General features: G+C 40.9%; 1 protein-coding gene across 4 annotated transcripts in view; it reads left to right on the top strand.

Annotated features, from left to right (window-relative positions):
* AMPH (amphiphysin) overlaps nucleotides 1-27,910 on the top strand; it is a 234,236-nt gene that overhangs the window by 68,858 nt on the left and 137,468 nt on the right. For 2 of the 4 annotated variants that reach the window (XM_002751342.7, XM_035253205.3), the window contains exon 2: nucleotides 24,648-24,728. In XM_002751342.7, the coding sequence (XP_002751388.3) occupies nucleotides 24,648-24,728 (81 nt within the window). Of the gene's footprint in view, nucleotides 1-11,120; nucleotides 11,186-12,889; nucleotides 12,973-24,647; nucleotides 24,729-27,910 lie in introns of all 4 variants that reach the window. The other 2 variants (XM_078342241.1, XM_035253206.3) reach the window with 2 other exon arrangements.

Here is a 27,910-nt window from a genome sequence, read left to right as displayed (position 1 = left end):
CCTGCTGTTTTGTCACATGCTTGCCTTGTTTCCCACCCCAGTCGGTCCTCTACACAGCTGTTCTGGACCATATCATCTCCTTGTCCTCCTCAAGGGGTCCCCGTTGCTCTTGGGAATTTTGCATCATGGTCTAATGACAATGAACTGACGCATAGCATTGTTCTGTGCTCATGCTTCTCTTTCTTGCCTCTCTTTCATTCATGTATCCAGGTCAGTTTGTTTGAGCATATGTATGCTCAGAATACCGAGCATAGTACCCAAGAGTTAGTTTTTCTCCCCTTGCCGTTCTCCATCCCTCCCACTCCAGTGGTGCCCAGTGTCTGTTGTTGCCATCTTTATGTCTAGCACATAATGGCAATGGTAGTATACCAGACAAAGCCCTTTCCCTCATGGAACTTACAGTGGAATGGGGAAACAGAAAACAAATGAGGAAACAACTGCATCAGTAATGTCGTGACATTTGCTGTGACGAAAAATAAAGAAGAGCAGGGGGCAGAGAGTGCAGGGGTGAAGGGAGGTGAGAGCGATGTGCTCTCTCCTTTGCCGGAAGCACTTTCCCTTCCCTTCTGCCCGAGTCGCTCCCAGTTATCCTTTAAGAAGTCTGGAGGCCCTCCTTGACTGCGGGACTAGGGTGAGTGAGGGCCTTCCCTGGTCGCCCCGTATCTGGTGAGTGAGCCCATCAGGCCCAGCTGGGCTTTACACTTACTCCATTTCTGCAACCCCATCTCAGCTGTGAGCTCCTGAAGGCCTGGAGGGCCGGGGTCACAGTCATCTTTTTTTCTTATGCCTAGCAGGGTCTGGGCTACAGCAGGTGTCTAATAACAGTAAAAGTTATGCAATGCTCACATCAGGGCTTCAGCTAGTATTTTCTTTAGTGGAACCAAAAGATAGCAGGAATTAGATCACTTTCTTTTTTTAAAGGTTGGGATGTTCTTTTCAAGGTTAAGTTTTATTGAATAGCTTTCTTTTTCTTTTCAAATTAAAAAACATTAATTTATTTTCTTTTGATTTTTATTTTAAATACTTATTTATTTAACTTTTATTTTACATTCAGGTGGTATGCGTGCAGGTTTGTTGCCTGGGTATATTGTGTGATACTGAGGTTTAGGGTACAATGGATTCTGAGCATAGTACCCAATAGTTAGTTTAGCCTCCTGCTTCCCTCCTCCTTCTCTGCCTGCTCCAGTAGACCCCAGTGTCACTGATGCCATCTTTATGCTCCTGTGTACCCAGTGTTTAGCTCCCCCTTACAAGTGAGAATATGCAGTACTTGGCTTTCTTAATGATTTTTTCTAGTTTCCAAAGAATATATGCTTATAGAACATTTGGAAAACACTACAAATTATGAGAAAACTATAATTAGATTCCTGTTGACTTTAGGCAGTGGAAACATATTTGCTGTGTAGCCTTCAGCTCTCTCTCTCTCTCATTTTCATAATTGTCTTATTATTATATAGCATTTTTCACATAATAAAATACTGTGAATATTTTCCTTTGTTTCTGAACATTCTGGAAATGTGTTATTAAGCATAGCATTCTTTATTGTACTGTTCCTTAGAACGTAACCCATGGGAATTCTTTGAAGATGGGGCTGAAGTTAAATTCTTCCAGAGGAGATTTTTGTTTGTCAAGACCAGCCCTTGCAGGTACCATCAATGAGGGAAGTATGGATTCATCAGCTCAGGACTGCTTTATTATGTGTGTATGTATGTATGTATGTATGTATGTGTGTGTGTGTGTGTGTATATATATATATTTTTTTTTTTTTTAAAGACAGGGTCTCTCTCTGTCACCCAGGCTGGAGTACAGTGACACAATCATAGCTTACCGCAGCCTCAAACTCCTGGGCTCAAGCGATCCTCCTGCATCAGCTTTCCAGATAGCTGGGACTACAGACACGTGCCTGTATGTTTGGCTAATTTTTTTTCTATCATTATAGAGACAGGTTCTCACTATGTTACCCAGGCTGCTCTTGAATACCTGGCCTTAAGTGATTGTTCACTGGTCTCCCAAAGAACTGCGTTAAATGAGATTCTCCACTTGAGGTTCTAACTCTTGCCCTGACATGTGACTGTGGACCTCAAATGCCTGTGGCCGAGTTAGGCTCACCACTTCAAGGAAAGGGTTTCTTTCCACTTTCACCAATAGTCAGGTCAAAGCAGGCAACTCTTCATATGCTCTCCTCCTGGGGACAGGTATAATTCTAATTCACCATTTACAGGTAAATTAATTCACACTGAAAATGTAGCCCCTTGGGGTCTTAAACTTATGCAGGTTAAGGTTGGGGAGGAGAGGGCATACATCTCCTGGTAGACTTCTCACTCTGGCTTAGCCATATCTAAACTTTATCCCTGCTTGATCCCAGCAGTGCAGCTGTTAAAACGGTGAAAGACGCCCTCCAGGCCAAAGCCTCCCAGGCCATTCTGTTGGCTTTCTGGAATTCCTGACTCTCTGCTAGCTCAGCAATGCATTGAAAACAATGCTCATTATATTTTGTCTGGAAATTTTGAGTGGGAGGAATGTTCTGGGTTGCTAGCCCACTCACAATGTAGTAAGTAGAAATGCCAGTAATATATTTAACTCCCTATTTTTGGATATTTAGTTTGTCATTACTGTTTTGCTATCATAAGTAAAGTATTTATAATGAACATTCTTATAGTCCTATCTTTGGGCATATCTTTGATTATTTTTAAAGCGTATTTATAGAAGGAGGGTTGCTGGGTCAACAAGTATAGACATTTTAAGGGATTTTGATAAATGCTGCCAAAGTGTACTCAGAAAGACTAAATCAAATTGTGACTTCACAAAAAATGCTCATTTATTTTCACCCTTTAGAGAACACGATTGTGAATTCTTCTGAGACTTAGTTCCAGGTTGTGTTTGGAGTTACTTGAGTTTCAGATTTACCCAGTTATCTACTGAATTTGGGAAGCCACCAGAAATCATCCTCGGCACAAGTCCGAGATTCCTCATGGGCTTCAAAGGAAAAGAGATTTGGGTGGGCCTGATGGAAATGCTCAGAATGTGGCTCTGTGCATCTTCCTGGTGTCAGGAAGCTAGTCCGAGCCAGGCAAGTGAAGTGGAGGAGTGTGGACAATGGAATGTGATGTGGTGGAAAGGATGCAGCTGGGGCTGCAGGTCCCTAAGGCCCTAGCACCTTATGAGGAGTGCTTTTTTGAGGCAGAGTGTAGTGATGCTTAAGGAGCCCCAGCTTTTTGGCTGTAAATTCTCTAATAAGCTCAATACTCTTAACAGCTCTGGTGAAACCAGGAAATGATCTTTTTATCTGTGGCAAAAACAAAACCCTTTTTTAGCCTGCAGAGTTGGAGGATGAGACTCCACACATGTGATTCCGGCCCTGCCCAGAGGGTTTTGCTATGAAAACCACCAGACTCCAATGTATATCAGTTTGAGTTTTGGAGTTTTATTTCACAGAAATCAAATTCTGGCAGCACTCAAACACCATCAAGTGTAGTGAAAGCTCAGGGGGACAGTATTTAATCTGAATAAATATCTGTTGCCCTTCCTTGAGTGCAGCCTTGTTTTGCAATTAGAACTTTCAAACTTTGACTCAATGTAATATATATTTAAATGCACGCTGCTTGGTATGCTTTAAAGTGGCACTTGTGAACCCTCAGTAATCTATTTCCAGATATTGTTTTTTTAAATTTTGTGACTGTATATTTGCATGTGTGTTTTAAAACTACAAGAAGGTTGCCCACAGCCCCCTTGGGTTCAGGATAGGTACACCAGAATAGTGATGATCCCCAGGGACAGAGATGGTCTGGTACTCTGTCAGCTCAGCAGGCAGGAAGCAGAGTTCAGCTCAGATGGTTCAAGAGGCTTTACTGCATGGACAGTTTGTGGAAGTGTGGGAAGTGTTAGGGGAATCAACAGCAGAGTTGAGGCCCCCAAAGACCAGTAACAATAGCATGAAGCTGTTAGCCCTGGAAGGCTGGAAGAGGCAAGGAGAGAAAATGGTACGACTGGTCCCAGTGAGATCAGACATCATAAAGGAGAGGTCTCCAGACAGGTGTGAAGTGACCTAGTCACTGGAAACAGCTCAAAGCAGGATGGAGCAGGGCCTGTCCTTTCCTCCTGCTTGTGTCTCCCACTGGCCTATTAGGATCAAGGGAACCTGGGGAATGCAGACTCCAGGGCACAGAGAACAGCAGAGATTGGATTTGGGGCTGGCAGAAGGTTGAATCTTTGTCTCTGGAAGGTCTCAATGTACATATGTTTTACAGATAGTTTTATTTAATTAGTTGTCACTTGATAGTAAAATAGTAATGGAGAAAGAGAAGAGGAGATGAGAAAACTTTAGCTTCTACTTGGCAGAGCAGGGTCAAGGTCATGAACCTTTTCCAAAGCTCCTATCCTCCCTTATTTGAGCCTTGCTGATATGAAATTACTTACACAGGAAAATAAATTATGCTGATGTATGCATCCCAGTAACCTGATGTATACCTGGCAGGGATTATAATGTGGAGGTTCTGTTTGGGCACAAGTGGTCTTCAGGACCCTGACTGGAGACGCAGGTCGGTAAACAGGGGAGGAAAGGAGGCTCACGGAGCCTTGTGACTTATTCCAGGTGATAGAGCTTAGCTTTCACTTGGCCAAATCAAGACATCTAATTATCGTCTCATGTTGTTTACTTCTGGGTGTTGTATAAATTGGGTATTAAAATAATTACTCCTAAGGAATGTGCATAGGGATTTGCCCACATCTGACAAATGAGAGAAGTTCTGGTGCTCATCAAAATGATCTGTGCAGACCTCCTGCATCAGAAGCCTGCCAGGCCGTCCTCATGCCAGTCAGGCCCAGGAGCTCTGTTTTTGAAGTGCTGGGTGTCCTAGGGTCTCGATCTCTATGGTGTGGCCCAGAGTTCCCTCCACGTGCATTTGGTAGAGATCAGTTTTGCAGGATACTTACTTTCGACAAAAGTGTTCTCTTGTCAGAAAAGAAACATTGGATAACACTACAGTCTGCATCTTCCTCTTGGAGATTCAAAATGTACTTGGCATATTAAGGCTGCATGATGTTTTCTAGTTTCCTGGATAATTGTCTTTGAGAGTGAATTAAATAAATTTACACTTTTTGTCTTTTGTTTTTCCAACTGGTTATGTAACCCTTTAGTTTGGCCCTTACCACTCAGGAGAGGGAGTGTATGTCCACCCCATATTCTAAATTTCAAAGGAATTTAGGAATTTACAAGGAAGTACGTTGCAGTTGCTCACGCACCCATGTTGATTCCTGAGTGTGAGGCAGACGTTTCTTTACTTTTCCCGTTTTCTAACAGTTTGTTGATAACAACCTAGGCAGCCACCTGGGATGTACAGCCACGATCTCTCTCTCTCTCACTCTTCCTGTTTCTCTCTTCCTCTCTCCTCTTTCCTTACCATCCCTTTGGCTCTTTGCCCACATCCTGGGTCCATGGGTCATTGGGGAAGGTATTTGCACTATTTAGGTGGTCATGGGCCATCCTTGCACTATTTAGGCCATCCTTGGAGGATGTGTAGCCCTTCAGATTTTTTAGAGAGACATTTATACAAAATGAAACTTTCTCCTGCTGACACTGGCTGCTTTCCACAGCATAATTTTTTTTTTTTTTTTTTTTTTTTGAGACGGAGTTTTGCTCTTGTTACCCAGGCTGGAGTGCAATGGCGCGATCTCGGCTCACCGCAACCTCCGCCTCCTGGGCTCAGGCAATTCTCCTGCCTCAGCCTCCTGAGTAGCTGGGATTACAGGCACGTGCCACCATGCCCAGCTAATTTTTTGTATTTTTAGTAGAGACGGGGTTTCACCATGTTGACCAGGATGGTCTCGATCTCTTGACCTCGTGATTCACCTGCCTCGGCCTCCCATAGTGCTGGGATTACAGGCTTGAGCCACCGGGCCCAGCCTCCACAGCATAATTTAAGTATACTATAGGCTAACAAAGTCTGGGGACTCCCAATAAGATGTGCCGGGGGAAAGGAAAAAAGAAAGAAGGCAATAAGTGATGGGGAGAGAAAACCTGCATCTACTTCATTGACTGTTCTTCCTGTTTGCAGATGCTCAGGACAGGGCAGGCATGGTGCCTTGTTCACAGCCACGTGCTGAGGAGGCATTTGGTTGCTGATTGCTCCTTAGGTTTTGGAGGAAGAAGTGAAGATTGTTTCAGTGTTAATGATGCTCTGGCACACAAACTATTGTGTTACAGCCTATTTCTTATTTTCTGTAAACAGTCGTCGTAGGACATTTCACGTAGGTTTGCAGTTATGTATGACTGTGATCGCCCGATGTTAAAATCTCCTGCTTGCAATCTGAGTTGCTTGAAACACTGGTTCTCAAATCCAAAACCAGATGCGCCGGTTGTTGTTTCCACATGAAAGGGCAGGATCATCCACAGGGGTTTTGAGCAAGCCACTGATGCCTTATCATTTTGGGTCATGGTCAGGAATAGTTTCATGGATGTTAGTGTTTCATTTATGTGAAGTTTTTGAATGTCACTGAGCCAGAAATTCAAATTTAATTCACATTTTTAGGGCAAAAATGTGACTAATCAGAATGACTCCCTTTCCTATGGAGTGATTTGCAGAATCATCTTTTTATAAAAATCTAATTGTGATGGCTTCATTAAAATGCAAATTAAACACAAACAACCAAAACCCAGTCAACCATCCAAAACACATAACTGTTTGGAAATATTTCCATCCTCTGCTTTAATAGACATTGGAGACTTGGAAAGGTGAGTGGTGGGAGAGGGATGAGGGATGATAAGTTACCTAATGGGTACACCGGAAGTCCAGACTTCACCACTATGCAGTGTAGCCAGGTAACAAAATGTCACGTATATACCCTAAATCTATAAGAACAATTTAAGAAAGGGAATGAGGGAAATGCTAAACAGAGATCATGCATTCATTTTAATAACCAGTATTCGTGGTGTATCCTGTGATCATTACAGCTTCAATCTGATTATGTGATCTTTGTCTGCATCTACAGCAAATGCCCAGAATAATGACATTGGTTCTTCCATTTACCTTTAGGGCTTGACATTGAGTTTGTAATTTAGAACAGGCTTTCCAAACTTGAGTGCACAGATGAATTGCATGGGAATCTTGTTAAATTGCAGACTGCACTCTGCAATAGGGCCTGAGTTGTTGCTGGTGTGAGGACCACTTTAAGTGGCGAGGATTTAGAGGAGCAAAGGTAAGCGGATGAAAGGATTTCATCAAATATACTTACTACTTCATACATTCATCAAGATGACCATTTATTCTCGGAAGCTATGCTATAACAAGAATTGGAAGTATTTACTACTTTCAGGAAACCAAGATGTCGTACTGATCAGACTACAGCCTTCTGTCAATGTTCTAACTAATCAAATATTAGGTGTTATAAATGATGGCTTTAACAGATACACAGGAGTAGAATAACAAAACCTAGAGTTTTAGAAAGCAAACATATCTCGATAATTTTAAATAGAAGGCAGAGAAATACTTCTATATCATTTCATATAATAAGCTGTGGAGCCAGTATATCCCATGAACCTAAAGTCATTATCTTGTGAGAATGCAGTTTCCATTTTGTCTTAGTAACATGGTCAGTTATTTATCTGAAAACAGTCCAGCTTTTTTCTACACTGATTTTTGTAATACCTTACAGCGCCTATGCTTTACATCAAGACCGTATGTGAGATTTGATTTCCCTGTGCACATGAAGTAAGGCTCATAGGAAGTTAGTTGTTTGTTGTAGTTTAGTTTTAGTATGCTTAATCTTTACTAGGTATTAAGGTCAAAGGGTTTGAGTGAAACTACCTGTTTAGCAGGGCAGAAATAACTCATCCCATTTTCAGTTTTGTATTCTGAAAGTTGGGCTTCTTGTCTCTAAAGAGCTTTGGAGTGGGATGTAGCATCCTTTCCTTATTCTCCTTTTTTCCAAAAATTGTTTTGACTTTTCTGCATCTTTTTCCTTTCCATGTGATTTTGAGAATTAGCCTGTTAATTTCTTCAAAAGAGCCAGTTGAGATGTTGATTGTGATTGCCTTGCATTCTCAATAGAGGAAAGTCAGCATCTTACGAATATTGATGAAGCTGTGTTGTGTAAACTTTTGTAGTAAGTCTTAGAATCATTAGAAGGGGAAAACAGCGTATGCCCTTTTGATACAGCAGCTGGAAAGAAATTATTTAGGCAGATAGTGAAGGTAAGGGAGTCCTTGGCAAGGCTTCCTTTTTAACAAAAAAATAAAGCTCCCAAATTATTTCTTTTCTGAAAAAGATCAGCCTGAAAAATTGAGCTGCCAACATAGATAAGCAAGCTCGAGGGTTGCGTAGGTGAATGCAGGCAGCTTTGCCAATAGCAAAATGCTATCTGAGAGCCAGGCGTGTCCCACATGGGGGCTTCATCTTCCATTTCTTTGTCACCATGTGAACCATAAAAAAAGCTGGCAACATGGTGCTGGCCATATAGATAACTCATCTGCATAATAAAATATTAGGGTGAGGTGGCCAGCTTCTTTGTGCACTATGCAGACCGCACACTTAGTCCCACCCAGTACTTCACGTGCTATGAAAATGGCACCTGGTCCAACCAATCTTTTGTGCCCTATGTAAATCAGACACTACCCCCTAAAGCTCATCTATGAAATCTCCTGCACTTCACTGTGGACTGGAAAACTTACTCAGGATTCTTCACTCTGCAGTGCAGAGCTTTTCTCTTTCCTTCACCTATTAAAGCTCCTCTCTTAAGCTCACTCCTTGTGTGTTTATAACTTTGATTTCCTTGGCATGGAACAATGAACCTTGGGTATTACTTCAGATGAATGGCACCACTTCACTTTGGGTGCCTTGAATCAAAGGACATATGAAAGGAACATTAATCATAGAACCCCAAAATCCCTAAGCCAAGGGAAAAAATCAAGTTGACAACTGTGTCAGGCAAACTTGCTTTCATTTTCTTCCTACATAAGATATTTAATACAAAGATAAAAAAGCTGCATACCTCCCTCACAATTTGCCCACAAGGAAATTTCTAGCAGGCAAAGGACAGACAGAACTCAAAGTCATCCTTCTGAGGCTCACATGAGACAAATGAATATATCTGATTGCTTCCTCTGCCCTGTTGTTTCACTAAGACAGTGAAGGCATAAGCAACTATTTCTGTAAGTCGCATATTTAATGAAAGTCTATTCAGAAACTCAAAAGAATACAACTGTTTGTCTCTTATGTACCTATGATCTAGAAGCCCCCTTCTCCACCTCAAGTAGTCCTGCCCTTCTAGGGGAACCAATGTACTTATTACACGTATTGACTGATGTCTCATGTTTCCCTAAAATGTATAGAACCAAGCTGTGCTCCGACCACCTTGGGCACATGTCATCAGGACTTCCTGAGGCTGTGTCATGGCATGTCCGCAACCTTGGCAAAATAAACTTCCTGACTGAGACTTGCCTGAAAACATCCTACTAAACACTTTTTCATGATAATTACCCTTTGTTAACTTCTGGGCTTATGTTCCTGAAAAGTGTGTGGTTGGCAAACCCCATTGTTGTGGGATTAGTATACTCAGGCTTACTTACTGTGCAAATTGTTTTTGGTCTGGTGAATTGTACTGGTTCGTTTCTGGACCATTTCTACAGTGTAATGCACAGTGATGCTTTTTTAGAAGTGCGTTGGATTTTTTAATTCATTACTTCTCATAGTTGAAGGGTAAAAAGTAGCAGAAGATTTTGAGCTAGGAATTTTGAGACCCAAATTCTATTTCTGGATTCCCTGTGGGGAGGGTTATAGGAAACCAGCGAAGGATCTAAGGGCAATGGAGGCTTCTGGGGACATTTTCCCCCAGGTATGAAAGCAAGGGGAGGGAGCTTTTATCAAAATCTATGGAGAGGAGATGCAGTTTTGGGGGCCTTCTGAAAGGCAACAGGATGAGATTCCTGCTAGTGGTGGCTGCCTGGGAGATAGTCAGGGGAACCAGCACCCAGATCTCTCCCTCCTCCCACCTTTGCCCACCCTTCCTTCTCCTGCTGACACTTGCCATTAGTTGAGGCCAGAGGGAAGCCAGAGGGCCTGGGCAGTATGCGGTTCTTGGGGATTAGCTTCCTGGAGCACCCAGCAGTGTGGAGAAGGGTGGAGTATGGATCTGGTGGGGGCAACTGGAGAGACTGCAGCACAGAAGTGTCTGTCAGTATTTAGAGATGACGTGACCAGCTAGCGAAATGCAATTCCAGTATCGTATTTTATTTATCTGTATGCAAGGCTGGTAGTTGTCTCACCCAGGATCATCAGAATACAATTCTATTCTTCCTACCCATGTATCATGCAGTCATTCTTATACACCAAACACTGTGTCTTGAAACATCCCCCTGTAGTATACTCAAATAGCAGACAAGAGAGTGTGATAATATTGCGCAAAGCACATACTGTAAACACAATCTTTCTTTGAGGTCCCAATTTTATTTTAAAAACTCCTGCAGGTTTGTATTCAACTTTTGTATTATAAAGCGTCCATGTTAATCATATGAACATGGAAATTTCAGTGAGAAGCTCAAATCTGAAACATTGGCCTCCTACGAAATAGTGTTTAATAGCTTTTTTTTTTTTTAGAAATTCACTTCATGCAGATCAGACTTTAAAACATCTGCATAAAATGGAAAATCAAAGCACAGATCAAAATATAAAAAGGTATACGAAAATAATTAGTGCTTCAGAAATTCATTCGTCTGTTTATTCATTTGTGTTGATTGCCTATTCTGCTGCTAAGAAGTATTTTCAGCTTTTGGTACCCAGAGCTGGCCTGACACAGGCAGCCTTGGACAGCCAGAAGGGGCAGCATCTCTCTGCTACCTTCTCTTACCCTCTGTCCAAGTTCTTAAGGAAGGATATAAAGGCACTCAGAGTTCCTTCTTGAGCAATCTTTAGAAAATGACCAAATATGAACAAACAGAACTGAAAATATTGTGTCCAGGCTTCAGTTAGGAGTCATTACCAGAGGAAGTAGGGCTTGGTTTTCAGTCTACTAGCAATCGTCCCCTTTTACTTTTCTTTTTTCTTTTTTACTTCCATTTGAACCTGCAGCATGTGTAGAATTTGTTTCGTATCAGGTCACTTTTATTTTTGGATCAATAAACATTACAGATGGAAACCGTCGTGAAATGCCTGTGTGATCACGGACATCCTGTTGGATCTCTCTGAAATCCTGGGTAATTATGAGTCCTGGTGTGTGTGGCATATTGCATGGCATTTAGGGGACCACTCAAGAACCTGTGGAATTTTGGTGCTTCCTCACTCTGAGACTGCGCAGAACATCTCCCAATCTGGGATTACGCAGAACATTTTTTTTCAAAAGTTATGTAAGTATCCTATAACCTATCTCTTTTTCTTTATTTATGATCTGTTTATGAGATCATAAAATTACCATAAGGCATCATTTAATAAAAGCAGGAAGAAAGTTTCCTCAAAGAGGATGGGTGGCCTTCCTCATGTCACTCAGTGGCCCCAGGCAAGACCTCAGTGGAGATTTTGGTGTGAGAGTTCTGGTCACGCTGTTTTTTCCAACAAATCAACCCTTTGCCCCTGCAAACAAACCATGATTTCAAATAGCTTTAAGTCTTGAAAATAAATTTTAAGGGGGAAAAAGCAAGCTGTTCTTGGTGTGAAGCCAGATCCATCCTTAGCCCCAGACCCAGATTTTTGTATTCAGGAAGACAGGCATTAGCAGATTTGATGGTAGCATTTGGTCAGGTTTGAATGGGGTCACATGGAAGGATTCCACTTCCTGCTGCTGCAAGTCTGCTCAGATGTGAGAAGCCACCAGGAAAACTGATTTCTGGGAATGTAGACTGCCACTCTAAGCTTTCTTGGTTGCATTGGCAACATTGCTGGCACATGTGTGGTTCTTGGAATTATGGAATTGCTCGAGAGATATTTATTGAGCTGCAGAAAGAGAGTTGCCAGCAAATAATGCTCTAAGCACAGATATTGCTATAGACTTTACAGTGTCCCTTTAGTTCTAAAAGATCTGTATCATAGAAGCTGGAAAATGTGAGCTTTTCAAAACACGTAGGTTTCTTTAATAATCTCTTCCATTAGATCATCTGGATGATCTAAGCTCCCTATCAGCCCTGTCGTATTGCAACTTACAGTGAAGACAGGAAGTCAAGGATAAAAGAAAGAATTAAGCCTCATTAAACACTTTTCAGATCAGGCTAGGAGATTTGCTGGTGTTCTCACTTAGTCTTCTTAGGTTGGTATTCTCCCATTTCTAAAGATGAAGAAGCTGAGGCTCAACCAAGTTAAACATTTTGCAAAGGTTATCCAGCTCTCAAAAGTGATGAAGTGAGGCCCAGTGTTATTGGATTTTAACACTTATTTTCTTTCCATTTGTACCTACTACCTCTCTTAGAATTCAGTGGTTCTTCACCTTATGGAAGCCAGGAGACCCCTCCTCCCCTCCTGATAAAAGGTACAGCCATATTATATTAGTCACAATTCCAGGCCATTCCTGGACATCTTGGGATCTATTCATGGACCCCAGATATAGAACCCAGTGTCTAGAGAGAAGCCGTGGTCATTTGTGTTTTCCTCCAAGAAGACAGCCAGCCTGTGTTTTTGTAATTCACTCTGCAGGTCTCAGTTGAAGAGATGCTGTGTTAGCGTGATTGTTCTTGCTGTTTTATCTTCATCAAAGAAAGCGAAAGCCACGCCTAGGGAGTAGCTGTAGAATCACACACTCTCAGGCTAGATGTGTACTTGGGAATCACCCACGATCCCCTATCTTCAGGTACTTAAAGATTGCTTAATATTATGTGTTAGGACATAACTAGTTCTAGTAGCTAACATTTTTGAGCACTTATTATTGGGCATTGGATAAAAGTTTGACATGCATTTAATCTTTTAATCCTCAGATCCACACTGTGAGTTAGGCACCAGCATTATTCTTCATTCACAGATGAGAAAACTGCCACAGAAAGATGCGCAATTTGTCTAGGTCAGACTCTGTATACTGTTTGTCACTCTGACATGCTGCTTCATGTCCTGCGTTCCTTGCCACAGGGAACACCTGCCATTTGAGCTCTCTTTAAAAACTTTAGTTTTCTTTTAAAACTTCTCCAAAATCAAATTTCATCTGCTCATAGAGCTTATCCCTAAGCTAATTGATCGAGAATTATTTCTTGCTTTCATCTGAATTTATCTCCCATTTATTTGTTTATTTACAGACAGGGTCTCACTCCATCACCAGGCTAGAGTGCAGTGGTACAATCTCAGCTCACTACAAACCCTGCCTCCCAGGTTTAAGTGTGCTCCCACCTCAGTCTCTTCAGTAGCTGGGACTACAGATGTGTGCCACCACACTCTGCTAATTTATTTTTTATTTTTATTTTTATTAGAGACAAGGTTTTGCCATATTCGCCAGCCTAGTCTTGAACTCCTGAGCTCATGTAATCCACCTGCCTGGGCTTCCCAAAGTGCTGGGAGTACAGGCATGAGCCACCACACCCAGCCTGTCTCCCTTTAACATTTGATTATTTTCTCTGAAGAAGTCGGGTATGAACAAGGAAAATTTCCTTAAAAATAAACTCGAGATTTTGGCTGGCTGCAGTGTCTCATGCTTGTGATCTCAGCACTTTGGGAGGCTGAGGTGGGCGAATCACTTGAGGTCAGGAGTTTGAGCCCAGCCTGGCCAACATGGTAAAACCACATCATTAAAATACAAAAATTAGCCAGGCGTGGTGGCACATGCCTGTAATCTCAGCTACTCAGGAGGCTGAGGCACTAGATTGCTTGAACCCAGGGTGCAGAGGTTGCAGTGAGCTGAGATCCCATCATTACCCACCAGCCTGAGTGACAGAGTGAAATTCTGTCTCAAGAAACAAACAAACTAACTAACTAACTTGAGATTTTGGATCCATACACAATTCACCAGCTTTTCTAGGGAAGATAAGAGAAGTCCATAAAACATGTAGAGAGAATGAAGTGTTTCTTCAATGGAATAGTAACCTTCTAAGATATTAGTGAATGTCAGGTGTACAAATATGTGTGGAAAATACAGGGTTAAAAATGTTACACAGCTTATTTACTGCAAGACTTATTGGAACCTTGGATGTGCATATTGAGAGGAAAAATAATGAAAGGCTTATGAATTGTGTCAGGTGGTGTGCAAGTGATTACTATCGTGTATTTTCCACCTCTATGTAAATTCATTTTAGTATTCCTTATTTCCTCTACATGTGAGCTTTTTGAATTATTCTTGGAATGGATTGTAGCATCTTGTCAGTTCCCTCATACATTAATGCGTTTAATATAATAATTGACACATATTCTTTTTATGGGCGTTGTGATTTTTCCTTTCATTCTTTAAAAATATTCTTTGTGGCTTTACAGGAGGATGTATAGTATTTGGTATTTTTCTTTTTCTTTTTTTTTTTTGAGATGGAGTTTCGCTCTTGTTACCCAGGCTGGAGTGCAATGGCGCAATCTCGGCTCACCGCAACCTCCACCTCCTGGGTTCAGGCAGTTCTCCTGCCTCAGCCTGCTGAGTATCTGGGATTACAGGCACGTACCATCATGCCCAGCTAATTTTTTGTATTTGTAGTAGAGACTGGGTTTCACCATGTTGACCAGGATGGTCTTGATCTCTTGGCCTCATGATCCACCCGCCTCGGCCTCCCAAAGTGCTGGGATTACATAAACAGATTTGTCTCTGGATTTTTCTTAATGGAGATTTCTGAGATTGTGTCCCACATAATATATTTTGGGAAACTGTTCCAGAAAGACCATGGTAAATCAGAAGGGTAGCTGAAAATCAAATCACAGCCATGCGTAGACTTACAACATCTCTGCAAAGTAGAAAGGGGGCAGGTGTTCCTATTCTGATTATGCTCCTGGTTAACATGGGGTACAGATCAGATAAGCAGTGATTCCAAACTCTACAAAAGAGACTGTGCTCAATCCTGCCCATTATCACAGATTATAGTCCAGGCTCTTAACATGCTGCCTTATTGACTGTCTTTTCCAGCCATACCTCAATTTGCCCACCCCAACCTTTAAGTTCTTCTCTTGAAATAAAGGAGAAAGATTATTGACAAAGGTGAAACAAAACTTCCGAAAGTCTTCTCTATGCTTTCCTAATTAGTTACTGCAGGCTCTTAGGCATGTGAACTCACTATCAGAATGAGAGGGAAGTTAGCAGCATCTGTTGAAAAAGTGTTTTGTGATACAAAACTTATGGGCTGCAAGGAGCTCATGAAGATGAGTGTTGGCAAGAGAGCTTTTGGTGAGGGAGGTTCAGAACAGGTGTGATCGGGGGCAGGTACCGCTGAGGACAGCGAGAGCTGCGGTGAGGTTAAGCTATGCACTTTGTTCTCTGGGAGTTTATTGCTTGTCCAGTTGGAATGATCTTGTCTTGATATCTATAGAATAAGATAAAGTTTTATTTTGTTTTTTTCCCATACCATTTTCTGCTGCTCCGATGAGACAGCCTTGGTGGCCTGATCCATAATATTCTTACAAGGAGGGGATGTCCTCTTTGGCCTTTTGCTTATCAGAGGCTAATTAGGTTTCTCTAAGTGATGACAAAGTAGGGAGAATATATATTTTGTATAACTTGCTTCTTCTCCTAGGGCATTTGAATTAATACAATAACCTATTTTGGGATGGAGATGATGTTATATAGTTTCCATTTAACAAAAGTATGGATCAAGCAGTTATTACATTTGAGTTCCTGACAACGTGATATGGTTAATCAGAGTAGAGTATAAAATAGAGGAAAATGACTTAATTGTCAAGGGGAAAGTGGAAGAATATGGCCAGCAGGCTGTGTTTCCTTCTCTGTTCCTATTTTTGGGGCATTATGGTATAGTAGTTAGACTCTTATCTGTTTCCTCATTAAGCAATGAGTAAAAAATAACCATTGTACATGTTCACATTGTACTTTATGGGTATTGTGATTTCTTCCTTTTTTTCTCTAACAATATTCTTTGAGACTCTGTAGAAGGATATATAGTCTTTGGTATTTTTCAAACAGATTTGCCTTAGATTTTTTAAAGTAGAGATTCCTGAGATTATGTCCCGTGGAACTCATTTTGGGAAACACTATTCCAGAAAGATCATGGTAAATCAGAAGGGTAGCTGAAAAGCAAATCGTAGCCTTACGTAAGCTTGGTTCCATACCACCTGTATGATGGAGATCAATTACTTAACCTCTCAAATTTTCAGTGTTCTCATCAGTAAAATGAATGTAATCATAGTAACCTAACACAAGATTATCGGGAGGATTAAATACATTTTTAGATCTAGGACTTTTAGATCTGTGCCTGAGATATTATACATTTCCATAGGTGATAGCTCATAAATTAGAGAATTATGGAGTTAGTAAAGGGGGCATCTTTTATAAGCAGAAGAAAAGCAGGAACATGTTCTATTCATCTTTTCTGAAGTACTCCTCTTCATCTGTCTCATACACATCATCACAAGTAACCCTCTCTTGCCTTAGGGAACTTACAGCTCCCAGTTGAAATCCTGGGTAGAGTTTTGTGGAATTTTTGTTCTACCTGAGTCAACATCTTCTTTAATATTTGTATGGCAGATCAGTGTTTTTTTTTATTTTTTATTTTTTGTTTTTTGAGACAGGGTCTTAATCTCTCACGCAGGCTGAGGTACAGTGATACGATCATAGCTCACTGTAGTCTTGACCTCCTGGGCTCAAGCAATCCTTCTGCCTCAGCCTCCCAAAAAGCTGAGAGCAGAGGCGCATGTCCCCATGCCTGGCTAATTTTTCTTTTTTAATGTTTGTAGAGATGAGGTCTCGCCATGTTGCTCAGGCTGCTCCCTAACCCCCGGGTTCAGGCAGTGCTCCTGGCTTGGCCTCCCAAAATGTTGGGATTACAGGAGGTCAGATTTTACATTGATGACTCATCTTTTATTTATTCCCTGTGTGACTGACATCATGAAGACTGCCTGAGGAATCTCTATAAAGCAATCAGTAACAGACTTGTTCTCTGGTGAATTTCCCAAATGTAGAACCCTCTGCGGCTGCTGTGACCACGTGTGTTTACAGCAACTCTGATGCAGGATAGGTTGCCGCAAGTGTGGCAGACGTGAGTGTTCTCTCAAACACCTGGCTGATAGTAAACGGAAGATCCCTTCATCTAGCCAAGGAACATAAGGATTAATTGAAATGATCTGAAGAGGTTGGAGGCTTATTGCATTATCCTGTGCAATAATGACATGAGACAGTGAGTGGGGCCACTGGAGAAGGAAAATCTGGTCCTTGTCTGAGTCTCATGGGATCACTCGCAGGCTTTAGTAGACTCCCACTGGATTTCAGTATAATTATTATACTCTTGGTTGGATACTGAGGATATCAGGTTCATGAAAAAGTAATTATGGGACAAGATGACTCAGTCTGGAGGGAGAGACAGCAGGCACCAACTCCTGGAGAAGAGGACCACCTTAGATGCTAGGACTCAAATCTTTGACAAGTCAATATTCCTCAAGCTGTCTTTCCCCACCAGGATTTTTTTTTTCTTGAAGTCAGAGGACTAAATGTCCTGAAATTGAAAGGATTAGGAAGGAGAGAAGAGAGCAGCATTCTGGAACATGATACCTTTTCAGGTAGATGTGTGATTGGAAAGCGGCCTTGGTGGGTACTTTCTACACTGCCTTTTAGAGCCCTTCTCACTTACCTCTGTTCCCGTTTAGGGACCTGAATTTTCTTTTCTCCATGATTTTCTAATTCCCAGTTGCCTCTGTCCCGCTTAGGATAAACCTACTCATGTATGAAACATGTGATTTCTGTCTACTGTATGTCATTGTCAACCTTGTAAAGGGTGAAAGCCATTCAAATGGGTCAGAGGCTATGAATATTCTTTAATCTATTCTTGTTTACTTTCCCAAAAGTGTCTTCCGGAATTGGCAGGAAGGCTCATGCCAGCCTCAGAGGCTTTGACGATGCGATGGCTAATGCACTGTTTAAATATGCCAAGGTAAGAAGTAGATGTCATAATGGTACAGAAATAAATCCCTCAGAGGAGAAGCTGGAGGACAATGTGCCGACTTTGAAGGACCAAAAGATGCATTTCTAGTGTTTCATCTTAGTCCTCTCACATTAGGGCAAATGAAATCCACTTCCTTAAGTCCTCTAACACACCCGGAAAGAGGTCAAAAGACTAGGACCATGAAGTTTGGGAAACAGTGTAGGACGTGCCCAGCAGGAAGCTTTAGGACAGGCAGCTACCCTGCCCTTACCTTCTCTGATGGCCTCTCCCCAGTCATAAGTTATGGGACTTTGTAGTGTTAGAGTGAGCACAGGATAAGAACTCTTGGAATGAGCAGATGGATAGGTGGGTACACGGACTGACGAATGAATGAATCATCTGGACATGGGCACAAGTGGAACATCACCCCTCCATGTCCTGCCCAGAAGAGGCCATGGCCATCTGATTTAGTTTACTCCTGGATTAACTACATGGATAATGTATACATTATTTTAGGTGCTCTTCTTTTTTTTTGTAAGAACAGAAAGTGTGAAGGGAGAGATGTCTCATTGTTAAAGAAGACTAATTAAATTGTATGATTTTCTTCTTGACTTTTAGAGTCTGGCTCAAGGAAGCATGAGTCACCCGGAGTTGGAAATTTGTCTAATTGGAGCCCTCATCCAATGGATGAATCTCACTAAGGCATCCTGGTGGCCAACCGCGCCATCATTTTTGTCTCGGTAACAAGCCGTGCCTGGCCTTCATCTCGAACTGCTTTGTGATCTGCAGCCTTTCCTCTCATCAACTGCCTCATTTCTGATTGTAGGACTAGTTTTTTTTTTTTTGCTCAGGGTCACACCTTCTTGTAGCTTGACTTTTCTTTGACCTTTTCCCCGATTAACAGAAGTTATTACTGTGTGGAATGGAATATTATGAACTTCGTCTTTGACTTAAAATGGTAAACACTTATTTGAAAGCTGCCAACACAATGTTCTATTCCTAATTTAAAATGTTAAGAGAAGGCAATTATTCTCTGACTATAGTAGGATTTAGTTTGTATTGGACTGTGAAGACTTGAAACTCGATCAGAATTTTGGCTTTATAGTATGGAGAAACTGCCCAAATCAAAGAGTTCTCAATTTTTAGGGACTTTACTTGGGCACTTTATACATGGGCAATTGCCCTAGAAGAGAATGTGAGACCTATATCATTGGGCAGCCCTTGCCACCCAAGCTGAGGAACTAGCTGCCTTAGAAGAGATTGAAAGAGGATTTAAGATGAAATATTCCAAGTTACCATATTCATGCTCTTCCCTCCTATTTAATTTTTTACTTGCCTATATCGTCTCATGCCTCTTAGGACCAGATCAGAACTTTTGAGCTTGGGGTGAGGGTCGGAGAAGGAGCACACAGCCCTAACAGAATACGTCAGAATCTCACTGAAAGGAAGTGAAACTTGAAAAGCTTATTCAACCTAGTGTATAATTTTGCATTTGAAAAGCTGCAGCACTAAAAGTAACACACAAATCTCACTGTTTCAAAATACTAGTGTCAATGTAGATGAAATTATCTTTGAAGTAAAAGATTCAAGCCTTAAACCAAAATGCACAAGGCACAGAACTTTCTTCTTTTTGTCTGTAGGTGGAAGATGTGTCATGTTGATGTCAAAATTTGCATATCAAATACATAAATACATAGTAATCCTCCTGTAATATCAACAGCGCCGCACCATTCTGGTTTAATTGGTGTTTTCAACACTGCCGAAGGAGTGGTTAATGAGAGAGGTCATTTAAATTATCAACACACTGTCAAATACTCATGACATAGAGCAAGGCAAAAGACGTTTTTAACCTATCTCAGCTCTAGGTTTCACTGTCTTTGGTGCCCTAAGATCGTTTCTATACAGCCAATCAATCTTACCACCTCCATTGAGGTTGCTGGAGAAAAATCACAAAACTGTTTACATGCAGGCAGCTGCACATCATGGCCTTTGTCTCAGGGGGGCCTTCAGTTTTGTCTAAAAGTCATGCCATGTATTTCTGGTTCTCATTTTTTCCACTTCCACATCTGAATCACTCCCCTCTCCTCGGGACCTTTCCCATGACCTTGCCCCACTGCTGCTCAGCAGATGATCTGGTCTTTTACCCCACGGGAGAGATGGATCTGCCGTGCATGCATTCCTTCCAATTTGGCCAGGGAAGATTTGGCAATCTTCCCTGCCTTCTCAGCAGTCCTTCCTGTTTCTGAGGAATAGTTGTGCCTCTCCCTGAGCAAGCTGGATCCTTTCTGGTGAATCTGAGATGCCACCCCGTTTGAAACTTTTCTTATTGTGTGACACCTCCATAGCTCTTGCCTCCTTTCTGTGGTCAGTTCTCTCTGGCCTAGAAACAGGGTCAGGTATTGCTCCTTTGAATCTTCATGCCCCCAAGTTCTGGGAAAAGAACCTGTTTGCTCTTCTGATTCCTCTCCTCCTATTTCCTCAATCTACTGTGGTCTGCTTTCTGACTGCTATGAGTTCTGCTAATAGCCCTTGGCAAGGTCCCCAGGGACCTTCTGGTTGCTAAATCCAGTGGACACTTTCAGGGTTTTTGGTTTTTAACTTGCTTGCGTTCTCTGTAGCAATTGAAACTGTCTCCTTTGGTTTCTATGAATTTGCTCCTGGTTTGACCATACCTCAGGGTCCCCAGTCTCCTGTCAACGATTCTCCTCCTCTGCCCGTTTTTCAAGTAATGATTTTTCTGGACTGTCTTTGGTCCGCCTGTTTCCATATATCATATTTTCTCTGGGCTTTTCTCATGCACTGTAGTAGCTTTACTACCACCCTACTCTGGTGATTTCCAAAGGGTAACTGTAGCTCAGAGCATCTCTCATAACCTTGGCCATATGCCATATCTCTACCTGGATGCCACAGAGCTGTCTCAAACCCTGTATGTCCAAAATGATGTCTAACTTGTTTGAAGGAATCAAAGCCTACTCAATCTCTCCCATAAAAATCTGAAGTCATCCTTCAATCTGTTCTGTTCTTCATGCTTTTCATCTCATAAGCCATTAGGTACTGTGTACTATGTTTCTTTAAGATTTATCTGTTCCCTAGCTCCAGTTCTGTCATTTACTGCTCGGACTATTAAAAAAAAAAAAACTCTTAACTGGTCTCATTATTCCTATCTAGCTTTCTTCTAATCTGTCCCTAACATTGTCACCAAGGAGCAGACCTCTCCATGTGGCTCCCTCCAGAGAAGCACTTCATTGGCTCTCCATGGTCTATACAAGAAAATCAAAGTTCTGAATCTTGCTGCCTAAGCCTTTCTGTAATCTGCCCTCTGCCTACTCCGCCACCCTTGTCCGCTCCAGTCCCACACCTCCCACCCTGAACTTAAATACTGTTGGATGATCACAGCCCTTAGAATGCAGCATATTATTCCTGCAGCCCCTTAGCCCAGTGTTTGACACATAATCTTTAGTAAATATGAAGAACATTTCTCTTTGCTACTGTTCGTTGTGATTTGCATTCTTCACTAGGGAAAACGTCTAACATAATGCAGTGATTATGGATTCTCAGAATGAGAATGTATATGAAATGTGACTTAGTCTATTTACCTGGTTGATGAGTAAGTCTCTTCTCTGGGACCCTAACTATTGGTTATGCTCATATAACTTCTAGAATGATGAGCTTATTAACTCTAGCAACGAACTATTTAATTTCCAGAACGCTATGATGAAAACTTTTTGTGAAAACAGGTTTTCAACATACCTTTTACCTGCTGATGTGAGTTTCCTGGCAGAGCAAGTCTGATCCTTCTTTATTGTAATGGTCCTCCCAGTGTTTGAGGATGGCTGTGCTCTTTTCCCTGGGTCTTCTCTTCTCCCTGCTACTATACCAAATCATACCAAGTGTTGTTCTTATTACATAGTGTCAACTCTCCTTACCTTTCTGAGAGCTCCTTTACTTGGCTCCAGGCTGTCTGTGTGTTTACGTGTTTACCGACTTATTGACCTCTGAGAGTGTCTAGGACCACTTACCTGGTGACTGTGAGGCTTTGTGAGTGCAGCCTGAGATTACATTAGATGCTTTGGCAGAAGCATCACTTTGCTGGCTCATATTGACTATCTGTTAAAGTCATCCCTCACCTCTACTTAAGGGTGGAAACCACCCATCACTAACATCTGTCTTGTTGCATTTTGGTTGAAAGTTGAATAATAAATCTGGTGCTTGTACGGTTTCGTTTTTGTCCTAACTAACTTTTATCCTTGTTGAATTTTATCTTGTTAAATAAGGTATTTTGTGAATCCTGATTTTGGTCATGTAATGTTTTCAACATCATCCCTGGATTTTTGTCAGTATAAGCTTATACACTGGTGAAGTTCAGTGGGGTTAGATCACACACTGGGGCCTGTTGGAGGGTAGGGGGCTAGGGGAGAGATGAAAATATCTATAATAATAATAATAGATATTCTTTGTTGAACATTATATGCTGGTCATCATAGCTTAGTATTTCCATGTGTGTCCTTGGTGGTTCCGTACAACACTGTGAAGTAGGCGCTATTCAAACCTTTATCTTACATGTGAGCCACTCAGTCAGATATAGGTCCCTCACGGTTGCCTCTGGAAGACTTATTTTCCGTTTATATTAATTTGCTTATCAATATCTTTATGATGGGAGTTTGTAACCAGCCACTAATACATCCACTTACTTGTATTAAAATCTAATATGTGCATTTCTTATAAAAACTCTATAGTATGACAAACTCTTAAGTATTTATCTTATTTTCTTGTTACTTTAACTATTGAAAAACTATGGAAAATACAGAGTTGTAAAGAAGAAAATAATGATCGCCCTTAATCTTATCATCCCGAAATAAGCACTATTAACTTTTAACATAGTTATAGTCTTTTACATATCTATAATTTCATGTATATATGTAATTTCATTACATATGTATACATATATGAGAAACTCATATAAGTGACAGGAGAGTATTATATATATAGTAATTGTATGTCCTTTTAATATTTATGATACTAGATTCCTCTAGCTTTTGAAAAATAGTACATTTACAATGAAAAATAACATTTCATATTACATGTAGTATTGGTCTATGAAATGAAATTGGATGATATGGAATAATTGGTAATGCGTGAATCTGAATACAATTTTATTTTAAAAATATATCTTTGTTAACCACAGTAAAGAAAAAAATACTAGCACATTTTATGAACAACTATTTTTAGGATAGAATAAAAAATCATTTTTCGTTGAGAATAATTACTTTTGCTTCAAAGAAAATTTATTTCTTGCATGGACTCTGAGTTATTGGGTAAATACTTTCATACTTAGGTTTATTTATTAATATAACATTATAAATGAATCTTGGGGAAAATATGTGAGATATGAAAATATCTAGTAAAAAAGACATGTTTACGTTTGTTACTCAGGAAAATGAGTTCTTCATGTATTTCTAAAGTATAATATTAGTTATCTTCTTTCTGTCCTACTTTTCAAAGGCAGCAAGTACAATTTATTACTTATGTCCTCTGTCCCAAAGACTTTATGCTGTGTCTTTAACTTATCTTTGATTTGTTATTTGTGGATCTGTCTTGTCTATTCCACTAGAGTATACATTTTTTTTAGGATTAAGTGTTAGGGCCTTGTTTTTTAGTATTTCTGGTTGACCAGTGTTTAGCGTGGGGCCTTGTGTATCCCATAACTTCTTTGAGTATTAATTGAGTTGAAGGGAGTATCAGAAGATGGTGAGAGGGAACTTACCATTATCCTGGCTTCTACTACTGTCCCTATGAAGTAGATCAGGGGTCCCCAACCCCTGGGCCTCAGACTGTTACCAGTTCATGGTTCCAGGGAGGAACCAGGCCACACAGTAGGAGGGGAGGGGGCATTACTGCCTGAGCTCCACCTCCTGTCAGATCAGCAGCAGCATTAGGTTCTCATAGGAGTGCAAACCCTACTGTGAACTGTGCATGTGAGGGATCTAGGTTGTGTACTCCTTATGAGAATCTAATGCCTGACAATCTGTCACTGTCTCCCATCACCCCTAGATAGCACCATCTAATTGCAAGAAACCAAGTTCAGGGCTCCCACTGATTCTACATTATGGTGACTTTTATAATTATTTCATTATATATTACAGTGTAATAATAATAGAAATAAAGGGCACAATAAATGTAGTGTGCTTGAATCATCCTGAAACCATTTCCCCCTCCACCCTCTGGTCAGTACAAAAATTGTCTTCCATGAAACTGGTCCCTGGTGCCAAAAAGGTTGGGGACCGCTGAAGTAGATGAATACTTTAGTCAGACATGTTTGGTCTACCGTGCACAAGCAGTTGAGTACCAGTTATGCATTCAGCATTGTGCCAGATGCTTTGGACAAAAAGACAAGTAAGGCATAGCTTCTGTCTCTAAGTCATGCACAGCCTGCTAAAGGAAACAGTTATGTAAAGAAATAAGCGCAGTGTGGCACAACACTTGCTCAAACCCACACAGCCTGTGAGGGGCAGGACTGGGATTCAGGGTTTTTTTGTTGTTCAGCTCCAGAGCTGCCAAGCCAAGATGCTTCCAGAACAGAAAACCTAGGAGTGCTGATAGTTTTTGCCTTGCTCTATTGACAGAAAATTCACCTCTTCCTTTTGAAAACATTACTAAATTGAACCATTTTGTTTTATTTGCAAATTAGGTCCTCCAGAAGCTGGGGAAAGCTGATGAGACAAAAGATGAACAGTTTGAAGAATATGTCCAGAACTTCAAACGGCAAGAAGTGAGTCCATTTGTTCAGTTTCTGGAGTGGGAAATGGGTTAACTGCGTTTGTGTCTTAGTATATAAGTAAAATGCGTTAAAATTAAAAAAGAATAGGGTCAGCACTACCTTGAGAGTAGTAATTGCTAATGCTGTTGGATTTCCTATGGAAGATGAGGAAAAGGCCGTGGAGAGTAAGTTTGAGAATCCCGCCAGATAAAAACTTTGCTGCTCTGGACTGCTTTTGTTTTTTTATTAAATTTTGTTTTTTGAGACAGAGTCTCACTCAGATTGCCCAGGTTGGAGTGCAGTGACACAATTTTGGCTCACTGTAGCCTCGACATCTTTGGGCTCAGGTGTTCCTCCCACCTCGGCCTCCCGAGTAGCTGGGATTACAGGTGTATGACATCACATGTGGCTACTTTTTTGTGTTTTTAGTAGAAATTGGGTTTTGCCATGTTGCCCAGGATGGTCTTGAACTCCTGGACTCAAGTGATTTACCCACCGAGGCCTCCCAAAGTGTTGGGATTACAGGCGTGAGCTACAAGGCCCGGTCTTAGACCATTTTAATACAGATGACTGATGTATGAAAATGCTGGTGTTTCTGATGGTTTATACTTCACTGAACATTAGAAAAGCAATAGTTTAACACTCCTGGTAAAATGACCTTAATTGTTGCATGCTTCAAGAGCATGCATTTGCAACAGGGATTATAGAATTTCTTCCTTAAGGGGCAAAAAATTGGTTCTTGGTGTGTGAAGAAAACTTACTCTTTTAGTGTATAAAGCATAGATAAACATACATCAGATAAATAGACATAAAGGATATTTGTGGTACTAATATTTTACCGGGGGTGTAATTAGAAAAAAAAATCTTAAAAGACTCCTTGGGGAAGTGACAATGTAAAAAAGGTTGAGAAACAGTTTGTGATGTTTGTTCCTTTACTTATGGTTTAACAGACATGTGGATAAAGAAACTATTTTTAAATGATGTGTCTTCATCTCTAAGGCTTGGAAAATTGGCTAGAATATCTCTCTGTAGATAACATGCATGAGGGCTGGGAGGGGAGGATAGGAGTGGGGCCCTCGGAGGTTAGAAGCCTCAGATCTAGAGATACCCTTGGTGAGAAGAAGGCTGGCTCAGAAGGCTTTAGGAAATAGGGTTTGGACATTATAATGTCTAATTGTGTGGGGAACAATATAAAGACATGGATTTATTTTCTTGCTGTCATTAGAGCTACCAGTATCCACAGAGGGAATTTTGGTCTCAGCAATGACACCAATAATGAGAAATCATCACAGGTTTTATTTTTGCCCCCTTTGTCACTGACCTTAGAGGCTTATTTCTTCCATTTGTGTGTCAGGGTTCCTGCTATTTATCTCCCCAAGACATTCTATTTCTTTTTCTCACCAAGAGGGGTTATAAATTTCAGCAGATGCAGAGCCACGTAGACTGGCTTGCCAAAAGACATTTCTGAATGTCTCCAGTTTCATCCCAAGACTGAGGGTTGGCATGTGTGACAAGTAGTCAGTTTACCACGAATGATAGCAAACATGTTCTATCTAAACATGAGAAAAGGGAGAGGGGAGCTAGAGAACAAAACAGTAATGGAGAAAAATTGATCATGGCTAAACGAACATATTACAGAGAACTTTGGCTTAATAAAGGTAGAAAAGAGAATTCCTAGAGAAGTGCTGGACCTGGGCGCACAGAGTAAATAGTCTCCCATCTCCTCCAGGAGAAAGAGGCTCTACAGGTCGACTTCTGTTCTCAGTTGGTGAGTTTCCACACATCTCCTGCATGTGGGTAGCTCTCAGACAGATGATGGTCTTCGATTGCAGGAACTTCCCCCACACACAGTTGTCCACCAGTGCCCTGTGACTTTGCAGGCAATCCCAAATGTCTGCTCTAAACGATTGCATTTAGACTGAAGAAGCGATTCATGTTTACAGTTTTCCCTCCCTAAGGATTTACACCGTACGCTTCGAAACCTTTTCTTCCTGTCTGGCCTATCCCCATGGAGCTAATGAGCTCTTTGCTCTTGGAGTTTTTCTCCATCACTTTTACGGCACTTGGATGTTGTTACACCCCAGAAGGTTAACTTTGGACGCTTCGGGTTCAGTAATGCGGTCATGCCAGAAGCACTTTGCATTTTCTGATTACAGTGAATTTTCATTGTTTTTTTTTTTTTCCCCAGCTTTCCTGACTGCCCTGGGTGAGGATTGCTTTTTTAATTAAAGGTGACTAGAAGGTACTAGAGAAAAGTCCAGTTGATTAAACTATCAACTACATTGGCAGAGTGATACTAGGAGCCGCAGCATGGGGTGACTTTAAACTGCTGTCCCGCCATCTATTTTGGTCACTACATACAGTATTCATTTTCAAATGTTACGGGGCATAGTGTATTATCACCTGGGAAGACTACCACCTTAGTTCTCTCAAGAATATATATTAGCAGATTTTAAAACCTGTGTGAAACTTCAACACTTGTGGGAATTTGAATAAGCAATTCTGTTTTATAAGAGTAAGGCAAATAGACTGTAAATGTAGGAAATGTTATTTCTCAGGGAGTCTTGACCCCATTTTGTTCACTTTGAAAATATTTTTGCATCAGAAACATCTTGCATTTTCACATCCTCATTTTAATCAGAAAGAGAAAGTTTATAATCATTATAGTGGAGTGAGGAAGGAGAGACTTACCTTACCCTTCTCTGTATATTAGAGAGAGACAAGGAGAAAAGGAAGGAGGATAGAAGGAAAAGAAGGGGGGGATTTATTAATTTTCTTTGAAACATATTAAAGGTTGAGAAGTGTAGCCGAAGACTGAATTTCTTAATGCTCTGCAGAGAGAAAAATCCTCTTATTCCCAATAGGTATTGGTGATCAATTTGCATGTGTTGTGCATGCTGAAAAAGATGTGGTACTTACGTAGCAACATTAACCTAGAAGGAAGCATCTGCCAAGATTCTGGTTACATCTGCAAGGTCTATCATTCTTAGTATTAACGTAATGGTGAATCAGTACTCTGAAGAGAGAAAGCATTACCTAAAGGCTACAGACTCTAAAGGCATTATCTAACCTAGGAAATCGATTCCATAGTTTTTTTCTATGAATATGTATATTTTATATCCCAAAAGATACTATTGATAGCATAAAAAGAAACCATATTTGGATTTGTGCTTTGAATTATAGTCACCTGACCA

Source organism: Callithrix jacchus, chromosome 11, assembly GCF_049354715.1.
Source record: "Callithrix jacchus isolate 240 chromosome 11, calJac240_pri, whole genome shotgun sequence".
In the NCBI taxonomy this organism is placed as follows: domain Eukaryota; kingdom Metazoa; phylum Chordata; class Mammalia; order Primates; family Cebidae; genus Callithrix; species Callithrix jacchus.
The sequence above is the reverse complement of the archived record's forward strand: the minus strand, read 5'-3'. Positions and strand labels throughout refer to the sequence as shown.